The following is a 26,240-nucleotide window of genomic DNA, read 5'->3' on the forward strand; positions in this document are numbered from 1 at the left end:
CTTTGGTTTGGGACGTGTAAAGAATCTGCGTCTGGGTCGCTCATCGTCGTGTAATCGATGATATCGTTTATTGTCACAAATACAGGATCAACTACTGGACTCAACAATCGAACGATAACATGCTATGCAATTCCACGTCTTCGTTAGGTAGAACATTCATCCCGTGACCGTGGCTAAGCTCGGCGACCGGTCGTCGCCTCGAATCCAAGCTCATTGTCTCAAGTTTCGAATAACTGTATTTGTTTTATTTCATAATCGCCACAGCCTTAGGGTTTTTTCGAGTGATTCCAACGGGGGTCCCGTTGTCCTTTTATCTCCGACATGTGTGTGTGTGTGTGTGTGTGTGTGTGTGTGCATACTATATCTTTATCTTCATGCCATGATCTGTATAAGTTTGTAGGGACACTCCCCACTTTGCCGCCAGATGGTTGCTGATTCGATGACAAAAGAACTTATTAATGCTCTGGCAACAAGCACCATCTACAAGTACAATTTCTGAACATCTCATCCTATCCTGATGTCTAAAGCGTGAACTTGCTAGATAAAGCCTGATAAGCCCTCTAGTAGACTTTGGACGAAAATACTCTACTATTACATCATCCTTAAAAATTCTATGCATCTATCCCTTTGTGCTGTTCAAAATTTACCGCGAGATGTCGTTTCTATGTGTTTATGTATAGTTTATTTTTATGGGAATCAGAAAATTCAGTCAAGAATTTTGGACAAGTTTCTATATCGCGCGACTCTATTGTTTATTATCTTCCTGCACTTATAGACAATGTAAAGCAAAGCGCTGTAAACAATAAAAAAGCAAATATAATTAAAAAAGCAAATTCATTATTCAATCCTTCTTAATTTGTTTTTTTTTATGAAAGAATAACTTTGGACGATGGAAGGTTCGAAAGTAGGAAAAAGGACAACATTGGATGATTCAGCTGAAAATCTACACGCACCTACTTTAATAAGAATTAATAATCAGAATTATATTCCTCATAGTATTCACATTGATAAAAATGAGGTATTTTGACAAACATGAATCTTAAACTATCTTATTTAATAAATTTCCTTAATCAATTTCTTTTTCTTAATAACATTGATTAAAAATTTTCTTCACAGTTTAGAATAGGTCGTGCAAGAGATAATGATGAAATCATTTTGGATGCAGTAATATCTAGAAAGCATTGTATTTTAAGATGTGAAGAAAACGAGTGGACTATTAAAGATGTAAGTTCTTCTGCTACATTTGTTAATGCTGTTCCGGTAGTATCTGGTCAGAGTCAAAGAATCTATGAGGGGGATGTTATACAATTTAGTGAATCTGAAGAATTTAAATATCTATTTACCTTTGATATTAAATATAAACACATAGTTAAAAAGCCTAAGCTAGATGAACAGGTATTAGACAATGTTCTAGTTAAAAAGCCTAAGCTAGACAAACAGGTATTAGACAATGTTCTTGTAGAACAGAAAACATTTGCAGAAAATCAAGAATGTCAAAAAAAAGTTCTTAAAGACAAATTACAAATAGAACAAAAGCAACAAGATGAACTAAAACAGCAATTAGAGCAACTTTTAAAGCAGCAAAATTTTACGGAAAAGAATGCTGAAGATCTTACAAAACAAATTACAACATTAAAAAAGAAAATAGAATATGGTGATGTTCAAGAACAATATTTAAAATACAGGTATACTGAATTATTAGAAAAATTGGAAAATGAACGTGTTGAATTTGAAAAAAAATTGAATGAAGAGAAACAAAAGTGGCAAAAAGCATTAAGTGTAAGTAAGCTTGAGAAAGGAATGTTGGAAATGAAAATGAAAGAGCAAATGGAAAAGTGGAGAGAAGAACAACAAACTGAATGGAAAAATATGATGGAGAATAGAGTTAAAGAAGAAAAAAGTATACAAGCTCAACTGTTAAATGAAAAGTTAGTTTTAGAGGAGAAATTAAAAATAGCAGAAAAGACTTTAAGAGAACAAGAAGCTAAACTAGGAACAGTAGAAAATGATGGTACATTCTTTTTATAATAAAAATACTAAATACTTTATTAAGTTATAATAAACTCATTGCTTTGTTATGTATAGTTGCAGGGTCTTCCAAAACTTTCAGTGATAGTTGTATATTTTTAGAAGTTATGGATAATCCTTCAGAATATCAAACTATAGATACAATAGATTTAACAAATACTACTCAGCTTACTATAAAGACTGAAGAAGAAGAAAGTGTATTTAATAAAGTTAATGATATAATGGATGAACAACTAACTTGTAGTATATGTTCAGAATTATTTGTGAAAGCAACAACATTAAATTGTATGCATACATTTTGTCACCATTGTATACACCTATGGATCAAAAAGAAAAACGAATGTCCAGTGTGTAGAGCACCAATATCATCAATGAATATATCAATAGCTATAGATAATTTTATTGAAAGTATTTTAGAAAATTTATCTACTCAATTGAAAGAAAGAAGAACAAGAATTATAAATGAAAGACAAGGTATATGTATATAGGTAATGTTTAAATGTATAAAAGAATATTTTTTAAATAATTGAAAATGTTTTAGCATTGGAGCGCAAGAGAAAAGATCATTGCAAAACTGCTGTGAGAAGAAAATAAAATTTAGTTTGATATATTATTTCATTAATACTGTTATGTTAATATATAGTATTTTACAACTAACTTTTACCAAGGAATAATTGTATTAAAAGCCTTTAAATGTTAATATTATAAAAGTGAGGTATAGCAGTGAGGTTGTGTAAAAAATATATGATTTATTTTTGTTATAAATTTTTCTAAAAGCAAAATATCTTATCATTAATAATTTGACTATATTTATGAAAAGAACATTATTAAGAAGAAGTGACACCCTTTAGAGATGTAGTATTAACACGTTGAATGCCACGCTAATTTTACAGGGATTGCACGTGGCGCCACGATGAATTTTTTATTATGTGATACATATAATGTTGAAATATTATCTACAAGAGATATGTTACGGTGTATAATCATGATGAATTTATCTCACTGAGGTCACCGGTAACTCCTGTGGCGCTGAAGTGCAATTTCGCGCGATTCACTTATTTTTTGCGGTTATCAATTCTCATATTGTTTCTTCACGTTGTTAAATAATTGTTCTATGTTGTTACACCTGGGACCTACTATAAATCATAATCCATCCCTCGATAATATTTATTCGGACCCGCAATAATCCTAAAGAACTGTCACAAGATTTAGCATTTTTTACTTTATTATCAAGACCTTTAATTGCCATCAAACATCTTTCAAGTCGAAACGTTCCTTAGAGTTATTGTTCATTAAGGTAATAGGGAAATAGGGATTTTTTCCATGTTCGATAGCCACTGGGGGGGGGGGCATGCATAATAGATGCATATTTTATGTATAAATAAAATTATTTTTATATGTCTTATACTGCATTAATTTCATCACACCATTGTAATAACGATGGTAATAATAAAAAATTTATAACTATTAACATTTGTTTAAATTATGTATTTTTACAAATTTTGGATCGCCGGTCACCGGTGACCACCACGGCGCCACAGTCGAGTTGAGTGTTCAACGTGTTAAGTGCCCATCTATCACCATGTATATACATAGTTGTATGCATATACAACGTGCAGCGTCGGGTACAGTCATACATGTACAGTCATACATGTACAGTCATACATGTACAGTCATAATTGTGCGTGATTTCATGAAAATCTGCCAGTAATCGCTCGTCGACGTACGCACTTCTGAAAACACGACTTTTAGAGAGTTGCGAGTTACTATATACTAACTATACTGAACGTCGCGTAAATGGCGAAATATATACTACGACATTAGGGTAAAGTGAGATCTTTTTGTGCGGAGGAGTGCTTTATTGGTCCGTTAGTGCGATAAACTTTTCGTGTCACTGACGGACCAAGCGCGACGATATTGTTACGTTGTTTTTCGCAGTGAAGAACGACACGTCTTTGGAAGGATGGCGACCTGACCCCTTCCGAATAATGGAATACTGTGCACAACGGTACGTTTCCCTGTGTAAGCAGGTCGTATTTACCAAACTATAGATAATTATTTCTTAGGCATATTGAATTCATAATGTGCACCTGCACAGCAACTGCTTCTCTGAATTCCCTGAAGGTTACACTGTGTTATTAAAATAGTGTCACGCTTACAGCCGTCGTCATGACAAACTTTTTTCACCTTTCTTTGTACTTCATCGACAAGCATAATTTTGCGATATCAAATTTATAACCACGTGTTATTATTTGTAATATACGTAATTTCTTCAACTATAATCCATCGATGATTTGCGTTGATATTTACATAGCTGAACTTTTTTAGAAGCTGTTTCATTATCCATAAAGAAACTGAGAAAGGAGAATGCTGTCAATGTAATTCTTAATATAGACGTACCATAAGAAGTTTTATACATTTATTTTTGTTTCTTTTTTGTATTTCTTATTGGTCTTTTGTGAATTAAATATAGTATGCTTTAGGTACTTTCCAATGACATTTATTAATTTTGCATTTTTAAGTAGGATTAATATTATGTTAAAATTTAATGTACATATATATATTAACTTATTCTGACATATATTTGTTTTGTTTCCAGATTGTCAGTTTGAGGTATACTTAGGTAATTGGTGCTATAAAACTTACAAGGTAAGTTCTGTTATACAACAAAAAAATTTACAAAATATATATATATTTTTTATATCATTTCTTTGTAATTATATAAGTATTAACACGTTCGTCGCCCAACGTGATTCGGCTAAGTTTCCTGCAGGGTCCAAATCCGACCGCTGGTATGCAGAATGTAAATAGAGCAACAAGCAGGAATTCATCGTTTATCGCCTTCGATTCATTGTTTATTTCCTTCGATTCATTGTTTATCTGCTTCGATTCATTGTAAAGAAAAGATTATTTATTTCTGAAATGGAGAAAGCGATAAGCTATCCAGCTAGAGTATTCCGAGGGATCTCATGGCAGATATCTCAGATCTTTCATTTAGTCGAAAAGCATACTTGTGAGACGTACATCAGTGATTTTTTCCTCCTAAAAATGTTCAGTAAACAATGTGAAAATATATTTGAAAGTGAGGAGAGTAGTGATAATGGAGTCTAACTATTTTTCGAAGTGCTCAAAATTACCCCAAATGTGTTTGGAATGTTTTAACGAATACCATACGATATAGGATAATGTAATATATTATCCAGAATATAAATTAATAAAAAGTATGGTATAATGTGTTTTTAATATTTTTATGTTGTATATCCTATATATAATATCGTATATTTAATTAATTAACTCGAACAAAAAGAGCGTCACCATCATTTGGTAACAGGGCCTCCACGGAAGTATACTCATCGCATAGATATGTGCAACGTGGCGACGAACGTGTTAAACATATTCCTTAATATTATTTATATAGGAGTATATTAAGACTTGTACTTTCCATATACTGATCATCTTCTTTTATAATTTATATTAAGATGGCTGATGTTGATCCTGAAACTTTATTGGAATGGCTCAGTATGGGCCAAGGAGATGAAAGAGACATGCAGTTAATTGCTTTAGAGCAATTGTGCATGTTATTGCTCATGTCTGATAATGTTGATCGATGCTTTGAATGGTATGTTGAAAACATTGATAATGTTTATTATTTTAACTGAATAAAATATAATAAAATGTACTTTATTTTAGCTGTCCTCCACGCACATTTCTTCCTGCATTATGTAGAATTTTTTTGGATGAACTTGCACCAGATAGTGTTTTAGAAGTGACAGCTAGAGCTATTACATATTACTTTGATCTTTCACCAGAATGTATACGCAGAGTAATAGCCATGGAAGGTGCTGTGAAAGCTATTTGCAGTCGTTTATCTGGAGCTGGATTAGGTTCTAGAACTAGTAGGGACCTAGCTGAACAATGCATAAAGGTATTATATTATTTGATTGTTCTCAAATATAATATTAAAAAACATTCAACATATATGTTATTGTAGGCATTAGAACTTGTCTGTGCGAGGGAAGCGGGTGCTGTGCTCGAAGCTGGTGGCCTCCCTTGTGCTTTATGCTTTATTCGGGAGCATGGAGCTCTTGTTCACAGGGATACACTACATTCAGCAATGGCTGTGGTGACCCGTTTATGTGGGAAAGTAGAACCTCAAGATAAATCTTTGCCAGATTGTGTTGAAGCTTTATCAATGTTACTTAGACATGAGGATGCACATGTTGCTGATGGAGCACTCCGTTGTTTTGCATCATTGGCTGATAGATTTTCAAGAAGAAACACGGATCCTGCTCCATTAGCCTCCCATGGATTAGTTTCTGAACTTTTGTATAGGTATTATTTTATGATAAATCTTGTACAGATATTTATTTCAGAAGTATCAAAATAATCCTTTTATTTCTGTTTATAAATAGGTTATCAAATGCAGCAGGGCCTGGTACATCAATAGCAACTACTTCTGGAAATCCAAAAACACCTCCACCATCTAGTACAGCTACAACACTTCCTACTCCTGAAGCGAATTCTTGCGCATCTGTTTCTACTATAATTAGTCTTCTATCAACACTTTGCAGGGGATCACCATCTATAACTCATGATCTTTTACGTTCTGAACTACCAGACGCGATTGAGAAAGCTTTAAAAGGAGATGAACGATGTGCACTTGATTCCATGAGATTAGTTGATTTATTGTTAGTTTTACTATTCGAAGGAAGGTCAGCATTAGGCCGCAATACAAGCGGTGGTCCATCCGGTCCCGTATTACCACGATTTAGGCGCCCGGAAAGCGCTGGTGAAAAATCTCATAGACAGTTGATTGATTGTATTCGGTCAAAGGACACGGATGCGTTAATAGAAGCCATAGATTCTGGAGGCATTGGAGTTAATTTTATGGATGATGTTGGACAAACATTGCTTAATTGGGCATCCGCATTCGGAACTCAAGAAATGGTTGAATTCTTGTGTGATAGAGGAGCAGATGTTAATAAAGGTCAAAGATCTTCTAGTCTGCATTATGCTGCTTGTTTTGGAAGACCAGCTATTGCTAAAGTATTACTTAGACATGGGGCAAACCCTGATTTGCGAGATGAAGATGGGAAAACGCCATTGGATAAAGCTAGAGAACGTGTAGATGAAGGTCATAGAGAAGTTGCCGCTATATTACAATCTCCTGGAGAATGGATGTTGCCAAATCAAGAACATAGGAAACCAGAAACAGAAGCAGAATTCACAGAACCAAAAGGTGATCCCGAAATGGCTCCAGTATACTTAAGAAGATTATTGCCAGTATTCTGTGCAACATTTCAATCATCTATGTTGCCAAGCATTAGGAAAGCCAGTTTAAGTTTAATCAGGAAGATGGTGCATTATATTCAACCAGAATTACTTATTGAAACATGTGGTTCTGATAGAATGGGAAGCTGTGGTGCTATGCTTGTAGAAGTAATTGCCAATGTACTGGACAATGAGGTAAACATACAATATTTTTTATATAAATTTATTTCTTCTTTTTCTTTTTTCTTTCTTTTTTTTAGTTTATACAAACTTTTTAAGGCCCTGCGAGATTCATATAAGATAGTATAATCAATGTTTTAAAATCTTTAGTATTCATGCAGGCAGACAGGCAGCAAGACAGACAATGCTAGTGATTTAGTTAAGATTGTTCACAGGAGCTTGAGATAAAAGCACCATCACCACCACCTCCGCCTCTCAAGCCGATAATTGGCCCAAAATTGCGTTGTCTCGCATCGCGCAAGTCTTCCAGTTCCCTGAACTACATTGTTGATAAGACGGTAACGTCTGTTGTATATTTGCCAGTCTCTAGTTGAAACGTCCTTTGTGCCCCTTACATGCTATTCGTAAATCCCACTATCTTTTTACTGATCTCATTAATAATTATGCAAAGATTTCATTTACTATTAACATAATGTATTTATGACACAATTCGTATAAAGGGTGAGATCTAACAAATATGCGCATGTTTTATTCCTTTGCTGAGAAAATTTTTTTTACATCGCATATAAATACCAAAAAGTGCCATGTGCATTAATATATAGAATCAACGTGCAATTTGTTCTCTAGCATAAAATGTGATGTAAGAAGATCATTAAGGTACAAATTTTGTAAATAATAACAGTGAAGGACACACAGATCTTTCAGTGAATGGCCAGTGAAATTGCTCTAAACAGGTGTTAATTATGATAGATTAGACACGAAGCTGGTTGTCCACTTCTATTGACTGTCTGCCTGCTGCTGATGGGATTAATGGGCATTTGCTTGTGATTTCAATGGATCGCGTAATCATTTTGCTCATAAATAAATTTGTGCTGTTATATTCGTGCCATACAAAGTATGACTGAATAAAAGGACTATAGATATGTTCTATAAGAAATTGTGCAGTATTTATTTTATATTAAATTAAGAAAAAATGGACCAGAAATCTTTGTTTGACTTAATTGGACTTCAAATATTTATAAAGCATTGTATTTACAACATCTTTATTTTAATCTTAATAGGAGGATGAGGATGGACACTTAGTGGTTTTGCAAATGATACAAGATTTGATGATAAAAGGCAAAGATGAATTTCTAGAACATTTTGCTCGTTTGGGAGTCTTTTCAAAAGTTGCTGCTTTGGCTGGACCACAAGAGGCTGTTCCAGAACCAGAAGCAGAATCAAATCAATCTGAAGAACAAAGAATGGAAGATGCGAGAGAACTTTTAATTGGAAGAGCTTATCATTGGAGAGATTGGTGTATTTGTAGAGGTCGTGATTGCTTATATGTCTGGTCTGATGCAGCAGCTTTAGAACTATCAAATGGAAGTAATGGATGGTTTAGATTTATACTCGATGGAAAATTAGCAACAATGTATTCTAGCGGCAGTCCAGAAGGCGGGACAGACACATCAGGTGCGTTTTTCTCTTTTTTAATATCGACATAAAATTCATCACCTATGTCTCGTCCATCTTGCCACTATCTTTCTTGTTGAAGTATTCTTTTCACCCTCACACACCCTTCGCGACAAATAAACTGACTCTGTTGGAACCACATTTTTATGTTATATCGTTTTCATTTGTGATTAACTTCCGCGAGGGGAATAGTTTAGTAAATAACTGGTTTTACTAACTGCCTACAGGAAAGGGGAGGAACACAGAGTCGCTTACCACTGAAGGTAGGTACACACATGTTCAACTTTCCTAGTTGTGCACGCTATCCTATCTCTCAGTGTACATCATCAGTTGCATGGAGATTCCTTTATTTCTGCATGACTTAAACATTCTCTGCCACAACATTATTCAGTTCATTAAAAATCTTTACACCACTCGCAGTTTTACTAACTGTATCAATTACTAGAACGTATACTTTGCAGAAAACCGTGGCGAGTTTTTGGAAAAATTACAAAGAGCACGAAGTCAAGTTAAACCAAATTCTGTGAGTCAACCTGTACTTTCACGTCCTGGTACGACCCGCCTAGTGGTAGGAAATTGGGCATTATCTAGTAGAAAAGAGAGTGAATTGTGCATACATAATAGCGATGGTCAACAACAAGCAACAATCTTACGAGAAGACTTACCAGGATTTATTTTTGAATCAAATCGTGGTACTAAGCATTCCTTTACAGCAGAAACAAGTTTGGGTAAGTATTCAGTTTTTATTTATGTACTAATATGAATAAATTGATATTAATGTTAATATTTAGTACTTTATTACAGAAAATAAATATTTTATTATCTTTTATTTTTAGGTCCAGAATTTGCAGCAGGTTGGGCTGGTAAAAGGGGAAAAAGATTGAGATCTAAAATTGAAGCTATTAAACAAAAAGTTAAAGTACAAGCTCAAGATATTTATGAATGTTATTTTAAGGCTGCCCAAGCACAGCCACGTGGAGTAGTTGCTAAACTAGGAACTATTGTTAGTCAAATAGAAAAAGCTTGCCAAAAACAACAATCGGGAAATCGAGAGTGGCGTAATATACTACAAAGTGCACTGGAAGAACTTAAAGATTTATTAAACGAGGAAGGGAGAGTTTCTGCATACGAACTTCATTCTAGCGGGCTTGTGCAAACTTTACTTTCATTATTAGCAGCTCCACCAGGACCACAACCACCTACATTACGAGCAACAAAACTCAGGATGCAAAGAATAGCAGTATTTAAAAACTGTTTTCACTCAAGAGACGCTAACAAAGAGCATAATTCTGCTAAAATTCTAGTCCATAAATTGGTTTCAGTCTTAGAATCTATTGAAAAATTACCTGTTTACTTGTATGATACACCAGGTTCAGGTTATGGCTTACAAATTTTAACAAGAAGATTGCGTTTTCGATTGGAAAAGGCAACTGGTGAAAGTTCTTTAATTGATAGGTCTGGTCGAAGTTTAAAAATGGAACCATTAAGTACTATACAACAATTAGAAAACCATTTATTGAAAATGGTAGCAAAGCAATGGCATGATCACGATAGGTCAACTTTTACATTTGTTAAGAAATTAAAAGATAGAAATAGGATAACTTTTAAATATCAGTATGATTTTGATGAAAATGGATTGTTGTATTGGATTGGTACAAATGCAAAAACTTGTACCGAATGGGTTAATCCCGGTCAATATGGTTTAGTCGTCGTTACATCGAGTAATGGAAGAAATCTTCCATATGGCCACCTTGAAGATATCTTAAGTCGAGATCCATCAGCATTAAACTGTCATACAAACGATGATAGGCGTGCATGGTTTTCGATTGATTTAGGAGTTTGGATTATTCCAAGCGCTTACACATTGAGGCACGCAAGAGGCTATGGTAGAAGTGCCTTGCGGAATTGGATGTTTCAAGCATCAAAGGATGGTGTTATTTGGACAACATTATACGCTCATGTAGATGATTCATCATTAAATGAGCCTGGTAGTACAGCTAGTTGGACATTAGAGCCACCAGCTGATGAAACACAGGGCTGGCGTCATTTAAGATTACAACAAATTGGAAAGAATGCTTCTGGTCAAACACATTATTTATCTGTATCTGGATTTGAAGTTTATGGAGAAGTTACTGGAGTTTGCGAAGATTTGGGACGTGCAGCTAGAGAAGCTGAAGCTGGAGTTCGAAAACAACGAAGATTAATTAAAGCTCAAGTTCTCCGTCATCTAGTCGCTGGTGCTAGAGTGGCTAGAGGTTTGGACTGGAAATGGAGAGATCAAGATGGTGTCCCGCCTGGTATGTTTACAACAAAATGAAATTTATTGATCAAATGTTGTTTTTATTCAATTAGTATTTGAATTAATAGATTTTCTTTATTATTTCAGGTGAAGGCACAGTAACAGGGGAATTACACAATGGTTGGATAGATGTAACATGGGATCACGGTGGTTCTAATTCTTATAGAATGGGTGCAGAAGGAAAATACGATTTAAGATTAGTTGGTACTGGTCTTGATACAGATAGTGGAACAAAAAGTAAAAATGGTGGCGGAGTTTTAACAGGACGAAAATCCAGTAGTACTCCTAGTTTACCAGATTGTACTGATAATGCGATGCGTGGTTCAGTAGCTTCTACAGATCAAGCAGCAAGTGCGGATAATTTAGCAGTTAAGGTATAATTTAAAATATTTATCATTTTATATGTCATTTATATATAATGCGGAGCCGGAAAGAAGACTAGCGTAAAGAATGTGGGTCTGATTAGTTATTTTGTATAGACTCAACACAAACGTTAAGGTAATTAACGTCTATTGGTTGAAAGTGTTACACATACAATATATAGCAACACGTGACGTATTGTCTCGGTAGTCATCTTTCTAGCTCCGCAGTATACGTGATTTATGCGTGATTTAATTACATTTGACATAAAGCATTAAGACATGCTACTATTAATTAGAGTAAAAAATAATTCGCCTAATATAGTGCCAATTTTGTATTTATAATAAACAGCAAGCCGTTGAGTCGATAGCTGAAAATGTGTTGTCGGTTGCTCGCGCTGAAGCGGTTGTTGCTGTAACCGGTGAAGGTGGGGCAAATTCAACGAGCGAATTGTCCGTTGTATTACATCCCAGGCCTGACACTACTGTGACAAGTGATCTGGCAACAATTGTTGAGAGTCTCGCCCTTAATACTGATTGTCCTGCCAATAGTAACAGCAATCGAGCATCTAGTAGTTCAAAACCATTTTTTGCAACTGTGCGAGGAAATAAGGTGTGACACCCGTAGTTATTAAGATAATTGTTTAATGTTTACAATTCATTTAAATGTAAAATATTTTTACAGCCAGGATCAGGCCTATTAAGTCTTGAAGCTACTGAAGTGTTGGATCGTGTCAGAGAAGGAGCCGACAGATTACGCAATAATACTAATAGCTTTTTGAGTGGAGAATTACTTAGTTTAGTGCCTGTTAGAATCAGTGTGTCAGGTGAATTAGAAGAGAATTCATTAAGGATTAAATCTGTTCAAAGGCATCACTCCGGGATTACTGATGGTATGATAATTATTATTAATCTTGGTTTATATACCCCATTTACTGTTTTTTTCTTTTAATATAAAATAACTGTGAAATAAAATAATGTAAAGATTCTAATCCTACACTAAAGTTTTTATAACTCACTTATGAAGAAATGCATTTTTTGTCCTTCTTTTTTGTTATTTACAATCATGTTTCCTCTAAACTAGCTGCCAAAGAATGTAGTCGGGACAAAGAAGCTAGCTCATCTACACAAAATACAGCAGGTGGATGTCCTGTTGTTGTTACCAATCCTATGTCTGTGTCTGTTCCTAACCTTGCTTGTTCTGATGCTAACAATACTTTGGAACCAACAACTGCATCTGGTTTATTAGAAACCTTCACTGCAATGGCTCGAAGACGAACATTGGGTTTGTGTCTATGTATTGTTGCTTAATAGTATTTGTATATTAATAATTTAATTTTCTTAATTGTATTTTATGTAATGCTTGTATTTTTTAATAAATTAGTGATATAAGTTACTAATAAAATTTTTTAGGACCCACAGGTGGACAACATATTGCTTCCAATTCTAATGCTGGTTCAAATTCACGTGGACCTAATTCTGTATCGAGTTTAGTTCGACTTGCCTTGAGTCCTAATTTTCCTGGAGGTTTACTTAGTACTGCTCAAAGTTATCCAAGTTTAACCAGCAGTGGTCAAGTAGCTGGTAGTGGTGTTACGACAACGACTGGACCCGGCCTAGGACAAGCACTTACAATGTCATTGACTAGTACAAGTAGTGATAGTGAACAGGTAAAGCTTAGTATCCAAGAAATAATATAAAAAATGTTTTTGTTGTGAAATAATATTTATTATATGCCATGAATATAAAATTTAAAGTAAAGTACATAATTCTATATAATGTAATAAGCAGTTATGGCTACAGGTTAGTCTTGAAGATTTTTTGGAATCTTGCGGGGGTATTGCAAGTTCTAGTGCTAGTGGAGGTAGAACAACAGGTGGACCAACTCTTTTGACTGAATTAGAAGACGATGAAGATGGCGTTCTTGAAGAAGAAGAAGACAACGATGAAAATGATCAAGAAGTACGTTAGGAAAGATTATTTTATTTTAATGTAAAGGAATGAATATTTATTTTTTGTGTCCTATTTTTATAGGAAGATGATGAAGAAAATGAAGAAGAAGGAGAGGGTTGTGATGGTGATTATGAAGATGTAATGGTAAGTCGTAATCTTCTAGCAGCGTTTGTGGAAGAAGAAACTCCTCAAAATAGTAAGAGACGTGCATGGGATGATGAGTTTGTTTTGAAACGGCAATTCTCTGCTCTGATTCCTGCCTTTGATCCACGACCTGGACGAACTAATATTAATCAGGTTAATTGAATAAAAAAGTTTAAGAGACTTAAATGATGATAATAATAATAATTTTATTTATATTATGAAATATTTTATAGACCACTGATTTGGAGATTCCACCACCTGGTAGTGAAACTCAGTCAAACACACGCTCAGGCTCATTGCCAATGCCGAAACTTTCTTTAACACTAAAAGGACCAGGCCTTCCTGGAGTATCAGATGTTGAACTAGCTCTTACAGAACCACACGCCAGCATTTTCCAACAAGTACAAGAATTAATGCAACTGACAGAATTGGGTAGTCGACAAGAAAAATTAAGAAGAATATGGGAACCAACTTACACGTAATATATTTATTCTTTAATGTATAATAAAAAATTAAATATTTACATACTACGTAAATATATAATAATAAGTAATAATAATAATAATAATAATAATAATAATAATAATAATAAATTACATACTATGCTTTTTTATAGTATAATATATAAAGAAGCAAAGGACGAAGAATCATCTGGAAGAGCAACACCAGTTGTTACATTATATTCTCGTAATACAGCACAAAATTCTTCAGTATGTAGTGTAGAGGATGTATTGCAACTATTGAGGCATGTTTATGTACTAAGCACTACTAATGATGACGGTAAACACATCGATTATGAAGAACTTGAGGAATCAACATGTTGGGTTCATCCAGATGACTTTACTTCAAAGAAAATTACAAACAAGATAGTACAACAAATTCAAGATCCTCTAGCATTAGCTGCCGGGGCTCTACCGAATTGGTGCGAAGAACTAGCAAGAAGTTGTCCATTTTTATTACCCTTTGAAACTAGACGATTGTACTTTAGTTGTACTGCCTTCGGAGCCTCGCGATCCATTGTGTGGCTTCAAACACAAAGGGATGCTGTTCTTGAAAGACAAAGAGCACCAGGTTTAAGCCCACGACGTGATGACATTCATGAGTTCCGCGTTGGGAGACTTAAACACGAAAGAGTTAGTGTACCTAGGGGAGAGAAACTATTAGACTGGGCAGAACAAGTAATGAAGGTAAGTTAATAATTTAATAATTAAATTTAATGTTTACAGTATAATACATTATCTCTATTGGAAGAAAAGATAGAAAAACTGTATTGTATTATAGGTATAGGTATATATATTATATGTATTATATTATGTATATAATAGGTACATGCAAGTCGGAAGAGCATACTAGAAGTGGAATTTGTCGGCGAAGAAGGAACTGGTCTTGGACCAACATTAGAGTTCTTTGCACTAGTTGCTGCTGAACTACAACGTAAAGACTTAGGTTTATGGTTATGTGATGATGAAAATTCGCCTGATACGGATCAATCACGAGTTTCTGGAGATCAGGTTCGACCTCCTGGATATTATGTAACTCGACCGAGTGGACTGTTTCCTGCTCCCTTACCACAAGATTCTGCAGCTTGTGATCGTGCTATTCGACATTTCTGGTTTTTGGGCGTGTTCTTGGCAAAAGTTTTGCAGGATAATAGATTAGTAGATTTACCATTATCCCGTCCTTTCTTAAAATTAATGTGTCACGGAGACATCACAAACAATGTAAATGAAAAGATTGGTCTTAGTGGTGTAACACAAGAAAGTATATCTTCAAGTATGTCGAGTAGCTTTATATCCGAAGAGGGTGAAGCGGATACAGCATACTCTTCGTTAGAACCACCTTCTTGGTATGCTGGATTATTGGATATTGAAGATCTAGTACTTGTCGATCCAGTAAGAGGTGAATTCTTGAAAGAGGTACAAACGGCAATTGCTAAACGTGATAGAACGCTTTCCGATGGTCGTAATTCTACCGACGAAGAAACGACATTAAATATTACTCATTCATCCGGAATGTCAGTGCCTATTGAAGATTTGTCTTTAACAATGACATATTCTCCAAGTTCCAAAATCTTTGCATATAATCAGGTAGAATTAATAGAAGGAGGTGCGGAGATTTCAGTTACTATGGAAAATGCAAGAGAATACGCTGAGACGACAATTAATTTCTGTCTTGATCGAGGAATTTCAAGACAACTAGAGTCGTTTAAATCTGGTTTTTCAAAAGTCTTCCCAATGGAAAAACTTCATGCTTTCAGTCCGGAAGAAGTAAGGGCTATGCTTTGTGGAGAACAAAACCCACAATGGACCAGAGAGGACCTGCTAAATTATACTGAGCCAAAACTAGGTTACACAAGAGAAAGGTAAGGATATTTGAAATACATGTAGATAACTAACTATTGCATAATCTAATTTACTAAATAGAATATACTTTTTTACTGCTTTAGTCCTGGTTTCCAAAGATTTGTCAATGTTCTACTTTCATTGACTGGTCCTGAAAGGAAGGCTTTCTTACAATTTGCTACTGGATGTTCAGCTTTACCTCCTGGGGGATTATGTAATTTACATCCTAGATTGACTGTTGTGCGGAAAGTAGATGCTGGTTCAGGTGGTTATCCCTCTGTTAACACCTGTGTTCATTATTTAAAATTACCAGAATATCCCACTGAAGAAATACTTAAAGAAAGACTCTTGGCAGCAACTAGAGAGAGAGGATTTCACTTAAATTAATCTCTTTTCTGCTCAGGCAAGGAACTGCTGCGATAACGCAGTAAAAAATATTCGCTCTTAAAATGAGCGAATCGAACTTTGCTCCACAGATTATATTGTGTAATCTATACGCAAAAGTCGACTTTGGTCTTGATGTTATTTACAAAAAGCTAAAACAATTGTTTAATAAGAATCAGTATAGGTTTACAAAAACAATTTAGTGCATCCTGGAACGGAAATATTTACGATATCCAAAATTATTTAAAAGAAATTATTAAGAATTCATAATGTATCATAAATATTTAAATATTTAATGTTATTTGTTGATATGTTTAAATTTGTCTATTTTGATAAATATCTATAATTTAAAAGATAACAAATTATTTCTTTATTACTTTATGTTATGCGTTTAAGTTGTATTGTTTGAACTGATATTAGTTTCTTATAGAGTAAACTGATCTTTAAATTAATATTGTGATATGCACTGTAGTATGATATCAAATGCTTATTTAATGTAAAAAGCTAACTTACAATTTAATAACATAGGTTATCCGTTCCAGGTATTGGCTACAATTATATTATAAATTATCCGGATACAATAGAAATTGTATTTTCTCAACAAATGTAATTTATGCGAGTGTTTTCAAGTATATTTGCTATTCTTGTGGAACAAAAACTTTACAGTTCCTCATTTTAAAACGAATGTTCGTATTGTCTTCTTTATGGAATATTGTCGTATTTGGAAAGTAATTCATATGTAAAAAAGAAAGGGGATTATCTTTAATGAAAGTTTTATTTTCTTTATCAGAATGCCTCTCACATATATGTATACAGCGTTATAAAAACGTATAAGATGTGAATCAAAATTTACTTGTGCAAAGTGCTAAGTTTTTATCAATCACAATGAAAACGATGTTTTTTAGCATCTAGACCAATTTTCACAGCTTCAAATATTTGTTCTTTTAACTAAATATCAATGCATCACCATGTTTATAAAGACGCGCGAGTGTCTAAATATAATACACGAAAAAGAAGATATAAAATGTTTGAAAGCATTTTGATGAAAATGTTATAAAGACTTGGCAAGCTGAGCACTCTGCATCTTTGTACAATATGCTACTTAATGCTCACTCAATAATTATAATTATAGGCGGAAATCAGTATACTTGTAATAATAGTGTCTAGAAGAAGATATGAAAATAATATAAATGTGAAAAGATTGATTAATGATATCGACATGAGGAATAGTTACTATTACTGTAATATAAATTATTATTGATTCTTGGGGAAAGAATAAAAGAAAAAAACGTTATAAAGTATAACATGTTTTTCAATATAATTTGTTATATGTTTTATACAGTTTATGAATATAAACATATGTATTTAACAATTCCTGTACTAGTTAGAAAAGATGTATAGATATCTCATTAGATCCCACATCATGTATCACCAATATATACTACTAACATATTGTGTCTTAAAAACATGAATTCCGTATGGCCATACATATCACAATTCATATCATTAAAAATTTTTATTTTATTCTTTATAATTTTGCTGAAACAAGTAAGTCACTCTCAGTACCATACTTTATTGATCTTAGTCACTTTTTGTGTAGCACATTATTTGCTTCTGCACGTTCCTCTTCTAATTCTTTGGCTGTAATATTTAATTTTGATCTAGCAAAGTCACTGATTGGAAGTCCCTGAAAAGAATCAGTGTAAGTAATTGTTTTGTTTCCAAAGTATGTATAAATATAAAAAATGATATAAAAAATATTTACTTGAACAATTTTGTATTGTCCATTTTCTATAGTAACTGGGGAAGAGAACACAACATCTCTTGGAATTCCATAACTGCCATCAGACAGCACTCCCATGCTAACCCATTCTCCTGGTTTGGTACCCAACCACCAATCTCTCATGTGATCTCCAGCTGCTTTAGCAGCTGACATTGCAGATGACATTTTTCTAGCAGCTATCACAGCTGCACCACGTTTTTGAATTGTTTCCACGAAAATAGTATTTAACCAGTTATCATTGTTTATGGCTGAAAGCACTGGTTTAGTGGAACCTTGAAGAGCTACAGTAGCATGAGCTGCATCAGGATATTGAGTTGAACTGTGATTGCCCCAGATAATGACATTTTTTACTTTATCAACCTGTTTAGAAATATGAAATTATTCATTTACTTTTCAAGTAGAAGTATATTTATGCTTAATATAATGTTGAAACTAATTACCTGTACATTTAGTCGTGCTGCTAAAGCTGCTTGAGCACGATTTTGATCCAATCTAGTCATAGCAGTAAAATTTTGCTTTGGAATAGAAGGTGCATAATGAGAACAAATTAAGGCATTTGTATTAGCAGGATTGCCAACAACTAAGACCTTAACATCTTTTCGAGCATGTTTGTCTAGAGCTTCTCCTTGAACTTTAAAAATTTCTACATTAGCAGCTAGGAGATCTTTCCTCTCCATTCCTTCTTTTCGGGGCATTGCTCCAACAAGAAAGGCTGCAGCTACGTTTTTGAAGGCTACATTTGGATCAGCTGTAGGAACAACTTCTACAAATAAAAAGTTCATACAGTAAATAAAATATAAAAAACGATATATTTATGTATACATATATAATGCATTTTTATTAAAATATAAAGTGACTTAAAAATATGATTTAGTTTCTTACATAACACTGATGTTACATAATGTTTTCTGTCCATAATTACATTATAAATTATATGATCTTATGAATTTATATGTTCTTATTTATCATATAAAATGAATCATGAGAAAGAAATCTTATAAATTTACTTTTATATCATAATCTTATGATTTATATATTCTATATATTATTTTTATATTTTTGTATTATATTTAATATATAATTTTGTGGCTTCTATTTATCGGATGTGCAACAATTTTCCTAAGACATGCAATTAAAGAATATATATATTTATATATTTTTTCTAGTATGCTTTAAATTCTTACATTGTTAATAATTTCTTAATCATAAATTTATATTTATTAAATTTATATAATTTTACCTTTCAGAAGTGGAAGAGCTAAGTCTTCTAATTCCATAACTACTCCATCCAATACTTTCATCATAACAGGAATATCTAATAAACGAAGATTTATTGGTTGATCTGGACCAAAAACTGAACCAGCAGCAAGCTGGTACAATAAAGAATATGCAATTTGCCCTGCAGCTCCCGTAACCACTACATTTATTGGCTCGCTCTAAAAAATTTAAGAAAACATAGATTATTCGCATGGACATACATTTTTAAAAATTTAACTAATAATATTTTCAATTTCCAATCATAAATATAAGTTTGTATATAGTATTTCATTTTGAACTCATATCATTATTAAATAATAGTTCCCTTAATACAGGTGGTTTCATTCAGTATAGTATGTTACAATAATTGATAAATAGTAAATTGAAAGCAGTAATGCTTTGAAAACTTGTTGAAGGTCGAATGTAGGTTAAGCAATTATATTACATAGAATATTAAGTTCTAAAACATTTTCCATTATTTTTATGATATAAAACAATTAACATATTTCTTAAGACTTACCATCTTTTATGCTGATTTTCTATAACAATATTGTTCTCAAATTACAGAACTGAACACACTTATCGAACTCTCCAGGACTGGTTGAGGTCAATTAAAATGATTGGTGCAATGACGACTGAACTGGAAGATAGATTTCAATTCGACTGATAGTACTGGAGACCAAGTATTCTAATTATGTTATTCCATACTTCAATCGACAAGAACGTTACAGTATTTAATTTATAAATTATATAATGTATATAAAAAAGACGCAATCTTTTACATAATTAGTATAACATTATTATCAAAAAATGTTAATATTTTATTAGAAATAATGTATAAACTAAATTCTCGCTGCTTTTATTTCCGTATATGTGAATATACTTAGGGCTTTGTGCGTGCCTAGTAAATTAGAGACCTATTAATAAGAAATGTGGAATAAACATTTATTTTCGTTTTATTTCAATGTCATACTTCATATGTAAAATTTTGTTGCATAATATTTACAGGTATCACGTAGAAGTTCAAAAATTTATTTCAGCGCAGTATCCAATCGGAATTTAATATGCTGCCATCTATTTAGCAGTATTACAGAGTCAATAATCTATTCAAGTTAGTGGCGTGAGTTCCCCATCTAAATATTGGGTATAAACGGATACCATGGTATATAATTTCAACATGATATTGGAATTTTATACATGAATTTTTATATTTTTTGTTAAAAAATTTCATTTTGATTAATTGCAGATCTATATACATTGATATGCACATATATATTAAGAGTTACTATTTTATTTGACTAAGATATTTTTACTGAAGCAGAATGTTAAATACATATTTATTCAGTGAGGTGATATTATCGATAACATGAACAAGAAAATGTTGGCTACTATGACAACCTAAAATTTCAACATCTGCTACGCTCATGGAATAGCAGCACTGTATAGTCAAGTATAGTGTATAGTGAATCGTGTCGTGAAGAATAAGAGAGACTAGATAAGTGCGGAGGTTACTCCGATTTTGCCAAATTTTGAACATGCTAATTCAAAGATTAAGTTGACAACAGTTTGATAATTAATGTCTAGCTAAGTTTACATCATAATCTACTTCGCGTATATGTATAGATCATAATTTTTATTGTCATTATAGATTATTTTTTCTCTTGTGTTGTATTTAATCTTTTTGTTAATTGATCTTTTGTGTTGTATTCTCGTAATACGCATTGTAGAAAATACTTGGTAACAATATGAAGTTACACACAGATGTATATGACAAATTATATTTGTGAGTATCATTTTTACATGCTGTTTTAGTGAAATTAAGTAATTAATAGCTAGTCAGAGTGAAGGATCATGTGGTGACTCCTTAACTATATTGATAATTGACTGTTTTTTCAGATACATAACACCTGAAAAGTTTTATGTAGAACCTATTGGAACTAAAGTGTTGCTTGTAGTTGATAGAGTGAGTCAGCAAATTTATATGCAAGGTAATTAATGACATGTAGATTGCATTTGATATTATTGTAAGATAAATTTTCTAAGCATTTCATTCATATTTCAGCTGGCACAGCTAGTCAAATTCCATCAACTGCAAGTCGTAGAAAGATATGGGGTATAGTAGGAACTATAAGACTATTAGCGTGCCGATATCTTATAGTAATAACAGATGCTGCAGAAGTTGGAACAATAGCTGGTCATCAAATTTTTAAACTAGTTTCGACAGATGTTATACCCTATACTAAATCTTCATTACATCTTAGTGAAAAACAAGTGCAAAATAATTCGACATATGTAGAAATGATTAAATCTGTATTAAATACACCTTATTTTTATTTTAGTTACACATACGATCTCAGTCATACAATGCAAAGACTTCAAAACACCCCTCCTGAATTTTTACAGGTTATCATTATTTTTATTACTTTTATCACTCTATATTGTTGTTGTTGTCTGATGATGGAGTATGTATTTTCTTATCAAACAGATGCCACTTCATGATAGGGCAGACCTTAGATTTGTATGGAATGCTTATCTCCTGCAAGATCTAACATCAAGGCCTGAGCAATATAAATTTTGTCTGCCTATTATTCATGGATGTATCCTTGCAAGCAAAAGAAAAGAAAAGAATACACTATATAGATATATACATACACACATATATATCTTCCTTAATGTTTCTTTAGTTGTATCATTAAATACTATTACTGTAACTGGTAGTACATCATTTAATTTGGGTGTAGTATCTAGACGAAGTGTGCATCGTGCAGGAACAAGGTTGTTTTCACGTGGCATAGACACTACTGGTAATGTTTCTAATTATGTAGAAACAGAGCAACTAGTTGAATTTAATGGACATCGCATGTCTTTTGTACAAACGCGAGGGTCTATTCCTTTATTCTGGTATCAGGCACCAAATTTGAAATATAAACCTAAACCTCAATTGAGTACTCACGAGGATCATCAAACTGCCTGTGCACGGCATTTTGAAACTCAAATATTTCATTATGGGAAGCAAATATTGATAAATTTAGTAAGTTGATAAACAGAATTGAAGGAAATTAAATTTTTATCACGGCTACTCTAATTCCAATATCGTAATTTTAATACAGATTGACCAACGTGGTCCAGAAGCTGTACTTGAAAAAGCATACGGCAATGTAGTACAACGAATTAATAATCAGAACGTTCGGTACGAAAGTTTTGATTTTCATGCTGAATGTAGAAGATTGAGATGGGATCGGTTAAATGTATTACTCGATCGATTAGCTCCCGAATTAGAACAGATGGGTTACTTTTTATTGTTGGAAGATGGGACACTGTTATCGACGCAAGACGGCGTTTTCCGTACCAATTGCATCGATTGTCTTGATAGAACTAATGTTGTTCAAAGTATGATTGCAAAGAAAGTTCTTAATGATGTGTTACCAAGGTTGCAGGTCCTTAGAAAAATTGAAGATCATCCTAGCGTCGAAGAACAATTCAAACGGGTAGGAGTATAACTTTAATTGTGCTCTTTTTTCTATTTCAAATTTCTTATTTCATATAAAACATTGGTTCTAGATTTGGACTGACAATGCAGACGTTATAAGTGTTCAATACTCAGGTACTGGTGCATTGAAGACAGATTTTACTCGAACTGGAAAACGAACTAAATTAGGTGCAATCAGAGATGGTTTGAATTCTTTAACAAGATACTATAAAAATAATTTCACCGACGGTTATAGACAAGTATGTAACTTTCTTTTCTCAAAGATTTCTCGTTATTGTTTACATATGATAAGTTACAATATATTCATTTAACAGGACTCATTGGACTTATTCTTGGGTCGGTACATCGTACAAGATGGTGAATGTACGTTACTTCAGTGTCCTTTAGAATCGGAAAGGAATTGGCGTTATGCTACGTTCCCTTTGGTACTCCTTGTTGCATCATCCATGTTGGTTGCTCACGTAATTTTGCCTTCGAGATATACTACTGAAATTTTGTTGTATATGCTATTTTGGGGTGCTATGGTAGCTGGTACATTTGCAACTATTATCCATCACGGCAAACAATACGTGGATAAACCTAAACTACTTTAAAAAATTTTTTAAGTTCAGGTAGCATATATTATATAATATTTCTAAGCTGAGAAGCGTTACAAATTTCTTATTATTTTTCACTATTTAAGTTTTTATTACATTTTCGTATCATAAAGTATTAACACGTTCGTTTGAAAAAGCTACAGGGCAATCCAATATTTAGATTTGTAAAATCTAGCTTTACGTATGTATTCTCGCATTTTTATGTTCCAGAAATCGTAGTTCTAATATTACAAATGAGGTAAATGTAGTGAAATGGGGCAAATGTGTTCTTATTGATGTACATATATATATATATATATTTATAGATTAAGAGTGTAGTTGATATCTCTAATTAAGATATTGTTAATGCTCTCGCATTTTCAAGTAGAATAAGGTGTAAGGAATACTACTCATTCCTTCTTCACTTAGTTTGACACGTTTTAAAAAATGTAGTAAAGTATTGTAAAGAGTTTTTTGAGTAACATTTTCTCATATATAAAATCAATTCGCATATAGCATTTAGTATCTACCGTCCATAGATTACCTGCAATATACACTATTTGAAATTCTGTTTATTGCAGGTGCCTGATGGCATGTAATATATATGCATTTGCAATGTAAGCAAAATCGGAGCGAAGTTAGTAATAAATTAATACATCTTTTAATGAAAAAAAGCAGGTTTTAACAAGTAATACAATCTTAACGATTGTTTATAATGTGTAAATGCCACAATCCCTAGTTAAAAGAACGGTTTGCATTCTAAGACATGCAGTGTTATGTATTCTGATAATTTTGTAGGCAATATCGAACCAAAGTATGTAATGTTTATAAGATTGTAATGTATCATAGGAATGTAATAATTATCAGTTACAATTTCATATAGTCATTCTAATTATAATAAAAGATCGGGGGATATTCTGGTAAAAGAATATTTTTTAATATTTAGAAACTAATTTTCATAGTAAGGTATTTATCCAGTTAATATCTTTGATCTGTTATGCGTTAATAAATTAGTTTTTCTCTTGAAAGTACGTGTGACGTATTTTTATAGTTGTAATGGGGATAGATAAGAATAGTTGCATCGATTTTCATTGTAATTTCATTTATTACTTTAATGCTAAATGATTTTGGAATACAAATGTTGATTTATTAATTAAACAACCAGCGTTTCTCAGTCTATCTATTATATAAATTCAGCAGCAATTAGGGAATTGTTATTTACCTTGAGGTAGAGGCGTCTCGTATTTGCTTTGGTGTTCAATCTACATGTTTCCCTACACGAAGCACGAGTAAACTTTAACCATTGTATGAAATCCATTCAGTTTGTTTAGTAAAGAGCATAGGGAAAATAGATTAAATAGATAGTTTCTTGTTAAATTTTGACGTTCGTTCATTATGAGAAAGTTCGTAATTTTAAAAATTAAATCAATGCTTAGTTTAAAAAACAAACAGCATCTTATACAACTTCTAGTACCGCGTTGTCTGTGTATAGACGGCACTTTTCTACTTACGGTATCATAAGAGTGCATTCTGAAAGCCAGGAACCTTTTAAAGGATCATCAAGGACATAACATGTACTTTCAGAAAGCATAATTAATTTAGCAGTCGAGATGTTTAGCTAAACAGGTAGAATTGCTGCCCTATTGCTCGCGGTCAGATTCGTGATACGTGTTAGTTTAGGGAATCGGTGAGAGGCTCTAGGAGTTCACCGTATCGAAATGTAGGACGATCCTTGACAGGACGTTTATTTATTTTCTTGTATTTAATCAAGGAAAGGGGACAGTTGCCACCAACAGACTTTCTCCGATTAACACGAATCCTATCAATTTATTTTGCAACTTCCATCAATACAAGCCGAATATTTATGAAATACACGATCGACTGTAGCCAGACGTGGTAAACAGACGGTACACTTGATTATACGATTTTCTGAGTATCTTTTAAAGCTAATGGCGGGTCGGCCGCGTCCGTCGGCTTCTCGTTTATTCCTATTGACAGAGACGAAGGGAAGAAAAACAGGCGGGCGACGTCATTTCCGAACCGAGGTGAAACTTTCCGTGGCTTTGAGCCTTTGACAAACGGTCGCTCGTAATTGGATTCGTTTTATAAAGTTCCAACGAAACGTGCAGCTTTCTGCTATTAATTGGAGATGGTAAGCGGCGCGCTCCTACAACGATGAGAAGAGTGTGGACTCGAGGTCGACGAGGGTGATTAATTTGATTCAATTACAAACCGACGACAGATCCAGGGCATCGATTTTATTACCATTTCTCCTCTTCTGTCGCAGCCACGAAATCTTCGTGTTCGATGCTCGACAAAGAAAGAAGACTATCCCCAACGATGGAGTTGAGGTTCACTTTGTGTTCACTGTTCGTTTGATGTTCCAATTTCCTCTTTTTGTATCTGATAAAACCGATTATCGTCATTGGAGGTCGAGTATTATTCATTGCTGTCACACACGCGGTGTAAACTGTAAACAGTATTTTATATCCACTTTCTTTTGGTAGGGTCATCTCAGGCGTTCGAGAGGGTGTCGAGTTAAAACGAAATTCATGAATAATTTATCGGGTGAAAAGGAGAAATTCGTTTCTTTGGTTAATTTTATCTAAAATCGAGTGGAATACCGAAAATCTGGTTGCGCGTTCAAAATTAACGAAATCGTTGAAGGTATTCGTGTTTCATGGCAGAGATAAAAAGAGGAGAGAGAGATGGAGAGAATT

The 26,240-nt window shown here is 33.3% G+C and overlaps 4 protein-coding genes across 10 annotated transcripts; 3 read left to right on the plus strand and 1 right to left on the minus strand.

Moving 5' to 3' along the window:
- The first annotated feature begins 491 nt into the window (after positions 1-491).
- On the plus strand, positions 492-2,810 carry LOC139989748 (uncharacterized). 2 transcript variants are annotated; one of them, XM_072008297.1, is made up of 5 exons: positions 492-780; positions 876-1,018; positions 1,117-2,011; positions 2,086-2,502; positions 2,570-2,810. In XM_072008297.1, exons 2-5 carry the CDS (start codon positions 890-892, stop codon positions 2,620-2,622), a joined length of 1,494 nt encoding a protein of 497 aa, XP_071864398.1. In that variant the 5' UTR covers positions 492-780; positions 876-889; the 3' UTR covers positions 2,623-2,810. The 2 variants fall into 2 exon arrangements, with proteins under 2 accessions (XP_071864398.1, XP_071864396.1); XM_072008295.1 differs by having other exon boundaries at positions 493-1,018.
- A 918-nt stretch (positions 2,811-3,728) lies between these two features.
- On the plus strand, positions 3,729-17,719 carry Ufd4 (ubiquitin fusion-degradation 4-like). Of its 6 annotated transcripts, none has more exons than XM_072008953.1 (22): positions 3,729-4,050; positions 4,628-4,677; positions 5,508-5,647; positions 5,719-5,953; positions 6,020-6,360; positions 6,441-7,494; positions 7,695-7,817; positions 8,541-8,934; positions 9,162-9,197; positions 9,396-9,662; positions 9,771-11,231; positions 11,321-11,607; positions 11,945-12,205; positions 12,278-12,485; positions 12,677-12,877; positions 13,006-13,262; positions 13,384-13,554; positions 13,627-13,842; positions 13,923-14,167; positions 14,306-14,876; positions 15,015-16,051; positions 16,136-17,719. In XM_072008953.1, exons 1-22 carry the CDS (start codon positions 4,017-4,019, stop codon positions 16,416-16,418), a joined length of 7,872 nt encoding a protein of 2,623 aa, XP_071865054.1. In that variant the 5' UTR covers positions 3,729-4,016; the 3' UTR covers positions 16,419-17,719. The 6 variants fall into 6 exon arrangements, with proteins under 6 accessions (XP_071865054.1, XP_071865055.1, XP_071865058.1 ...); XM_072008954.1 differs by having other exon boundaries at positions 13,396-13,554; XM_072008957.1 differs by lacking the exon at positions 12,677-12,877.
- Positions 17,720-17,912: 193 nt separating this feature from the next.
- Positions 17,913-20,226, minus strand: Mdh1 (malate dehydrogenase 1). The gene is made up of 5 exons (XM_072008962.1): positions 19,976-20,226; positions 19,439-19,634; positions 18,639-18,961; positions 18,181-18,558; positions 17,913-18,102 (listed from the first exon to the last, which is right to left on the minus strand). Exons 1-5 carry the CDS (start codon positions 19,976-19,978, stop codon positions 18,001-18,003), a joined length of 1,002 nt encoding a protein of 333 aa, XP_071865063.1. The 5' UTR covers positions 19,979-20,226; the 3' UTR covers positions 17,913-18,000.
- A 367-nt stretch (positions 20,227-20,593) lies between these two features.
- On the plus strand, positions 20,594-24,699 carry Sac1 (phosphatidylinositol-3-phosphatase SAC1). Its single transcript, XM_072008960.1, has 8 exons — positions 20,594-21,238; positions 21,352-21,443; positions 21,518-21,858; positions 21,941-22,052; positions 22,140-22,486; positions 22,566-22,943; positions 23,017-23,184; positions 23,260-24,699. Exons 1-8 carry the CDS (start codon positions 21,201-21,203, stop codon positions 23,536-23,538), a joined length of 1,755 nt encoding a protein of 584 aa, XP_071865061.1. The 5' UTR covers positions 20,594-21,200; the 3' UTR covers positions 23,539-24,699.
- The last annotated feature ends 1,541 nt before the right edge of the window (positions 24,700-26,240 follow it).

Source organism: Bombus fervidus, chromosome 8 (assembly GCF_041682495.2).
Source record: "Bombus fervidus isolate BK054 chromosome 8, iyBomFerv1, whole genome shotgun sequence".
Lineage (NCBI taxonomy): Eukaryota > Metazoa > Arthropoda > Insecta > Hymenoptera > Apidae > Bombus > Bombus fervidus.

Coding starts and splice junctions, on each gene's coding strand:
- LOC139989748 (XM_072008297.1), top strand. CDS start 890: ATGGAAGGTTCGAAAGTAGGAAAAAGGACAACATTGGATGATTCAGCT. Junction 1,019..1,116: donor TTCACATTGATAAAAATGAG/GTATTTTGACAA, acceptor TTTTCTTCACAG/TTTAGAATAGGTCGTGCAAG. Junction 2,503..2,569: donor AATTATAAATGAAAGACAAG/GTATATGTATAT, acceptor AAAATGTTTTAG/CATTGGAGCGCAAGAGAAAA.
- Ufd4 (XM_072008953.1), top strand. CDS start 4,017: ATGGAATACTGTGCACAACGGTACGTTTCCCTGT. Junction 9,663..9,770: donor TACAGCAGAAACAAGTTTGG/GTAAGTATTCAG, acceptor TTTTATTTTTAG/GTCCAGAATTTGCAGCAGGT. Junction 14,168..14,305: donor ATATGGGAACCAACTTACAC/GTAATATATTTA, acceptor GCTTTTTTATAG/TATAATATATAAAGAAGCAA.
- Mdh1 (XM_072008962.1), bottom strand. Junction 18,559..18,638: donor CAGCACGACTAAATGTACAG/GTAATTAGTTTC, acceptor ATTTCTAAACAG/GTTGATAAAGTAAAAAATGT. Junction 18,103..18,180: donor GACAATACAAAATTGTTCAA/GTAAATATTTTT, acceptor GATTCTTTTCAG/GGACTTCCAATCAGTGACTT.
- Sac1 (XM_072008960.1), top strand. CDS start 21,201: ATGAAGTTACACACAGATGTATATGACAAATTATATTT. Junction 21,859..21,940: donor CCCCTCCTGAATTTTTACAG/GTTATCATTATT, acceptor CTTATCAAACAG/ATGCCACTTCATGATAGGGC. Junction 22,053..22,139: donor TCTGCCTATTATTCATGGAT/GTATCCTTGCAA, acceptor ATGTTTCTTTAG/TTGTATCATTAAATACTATT.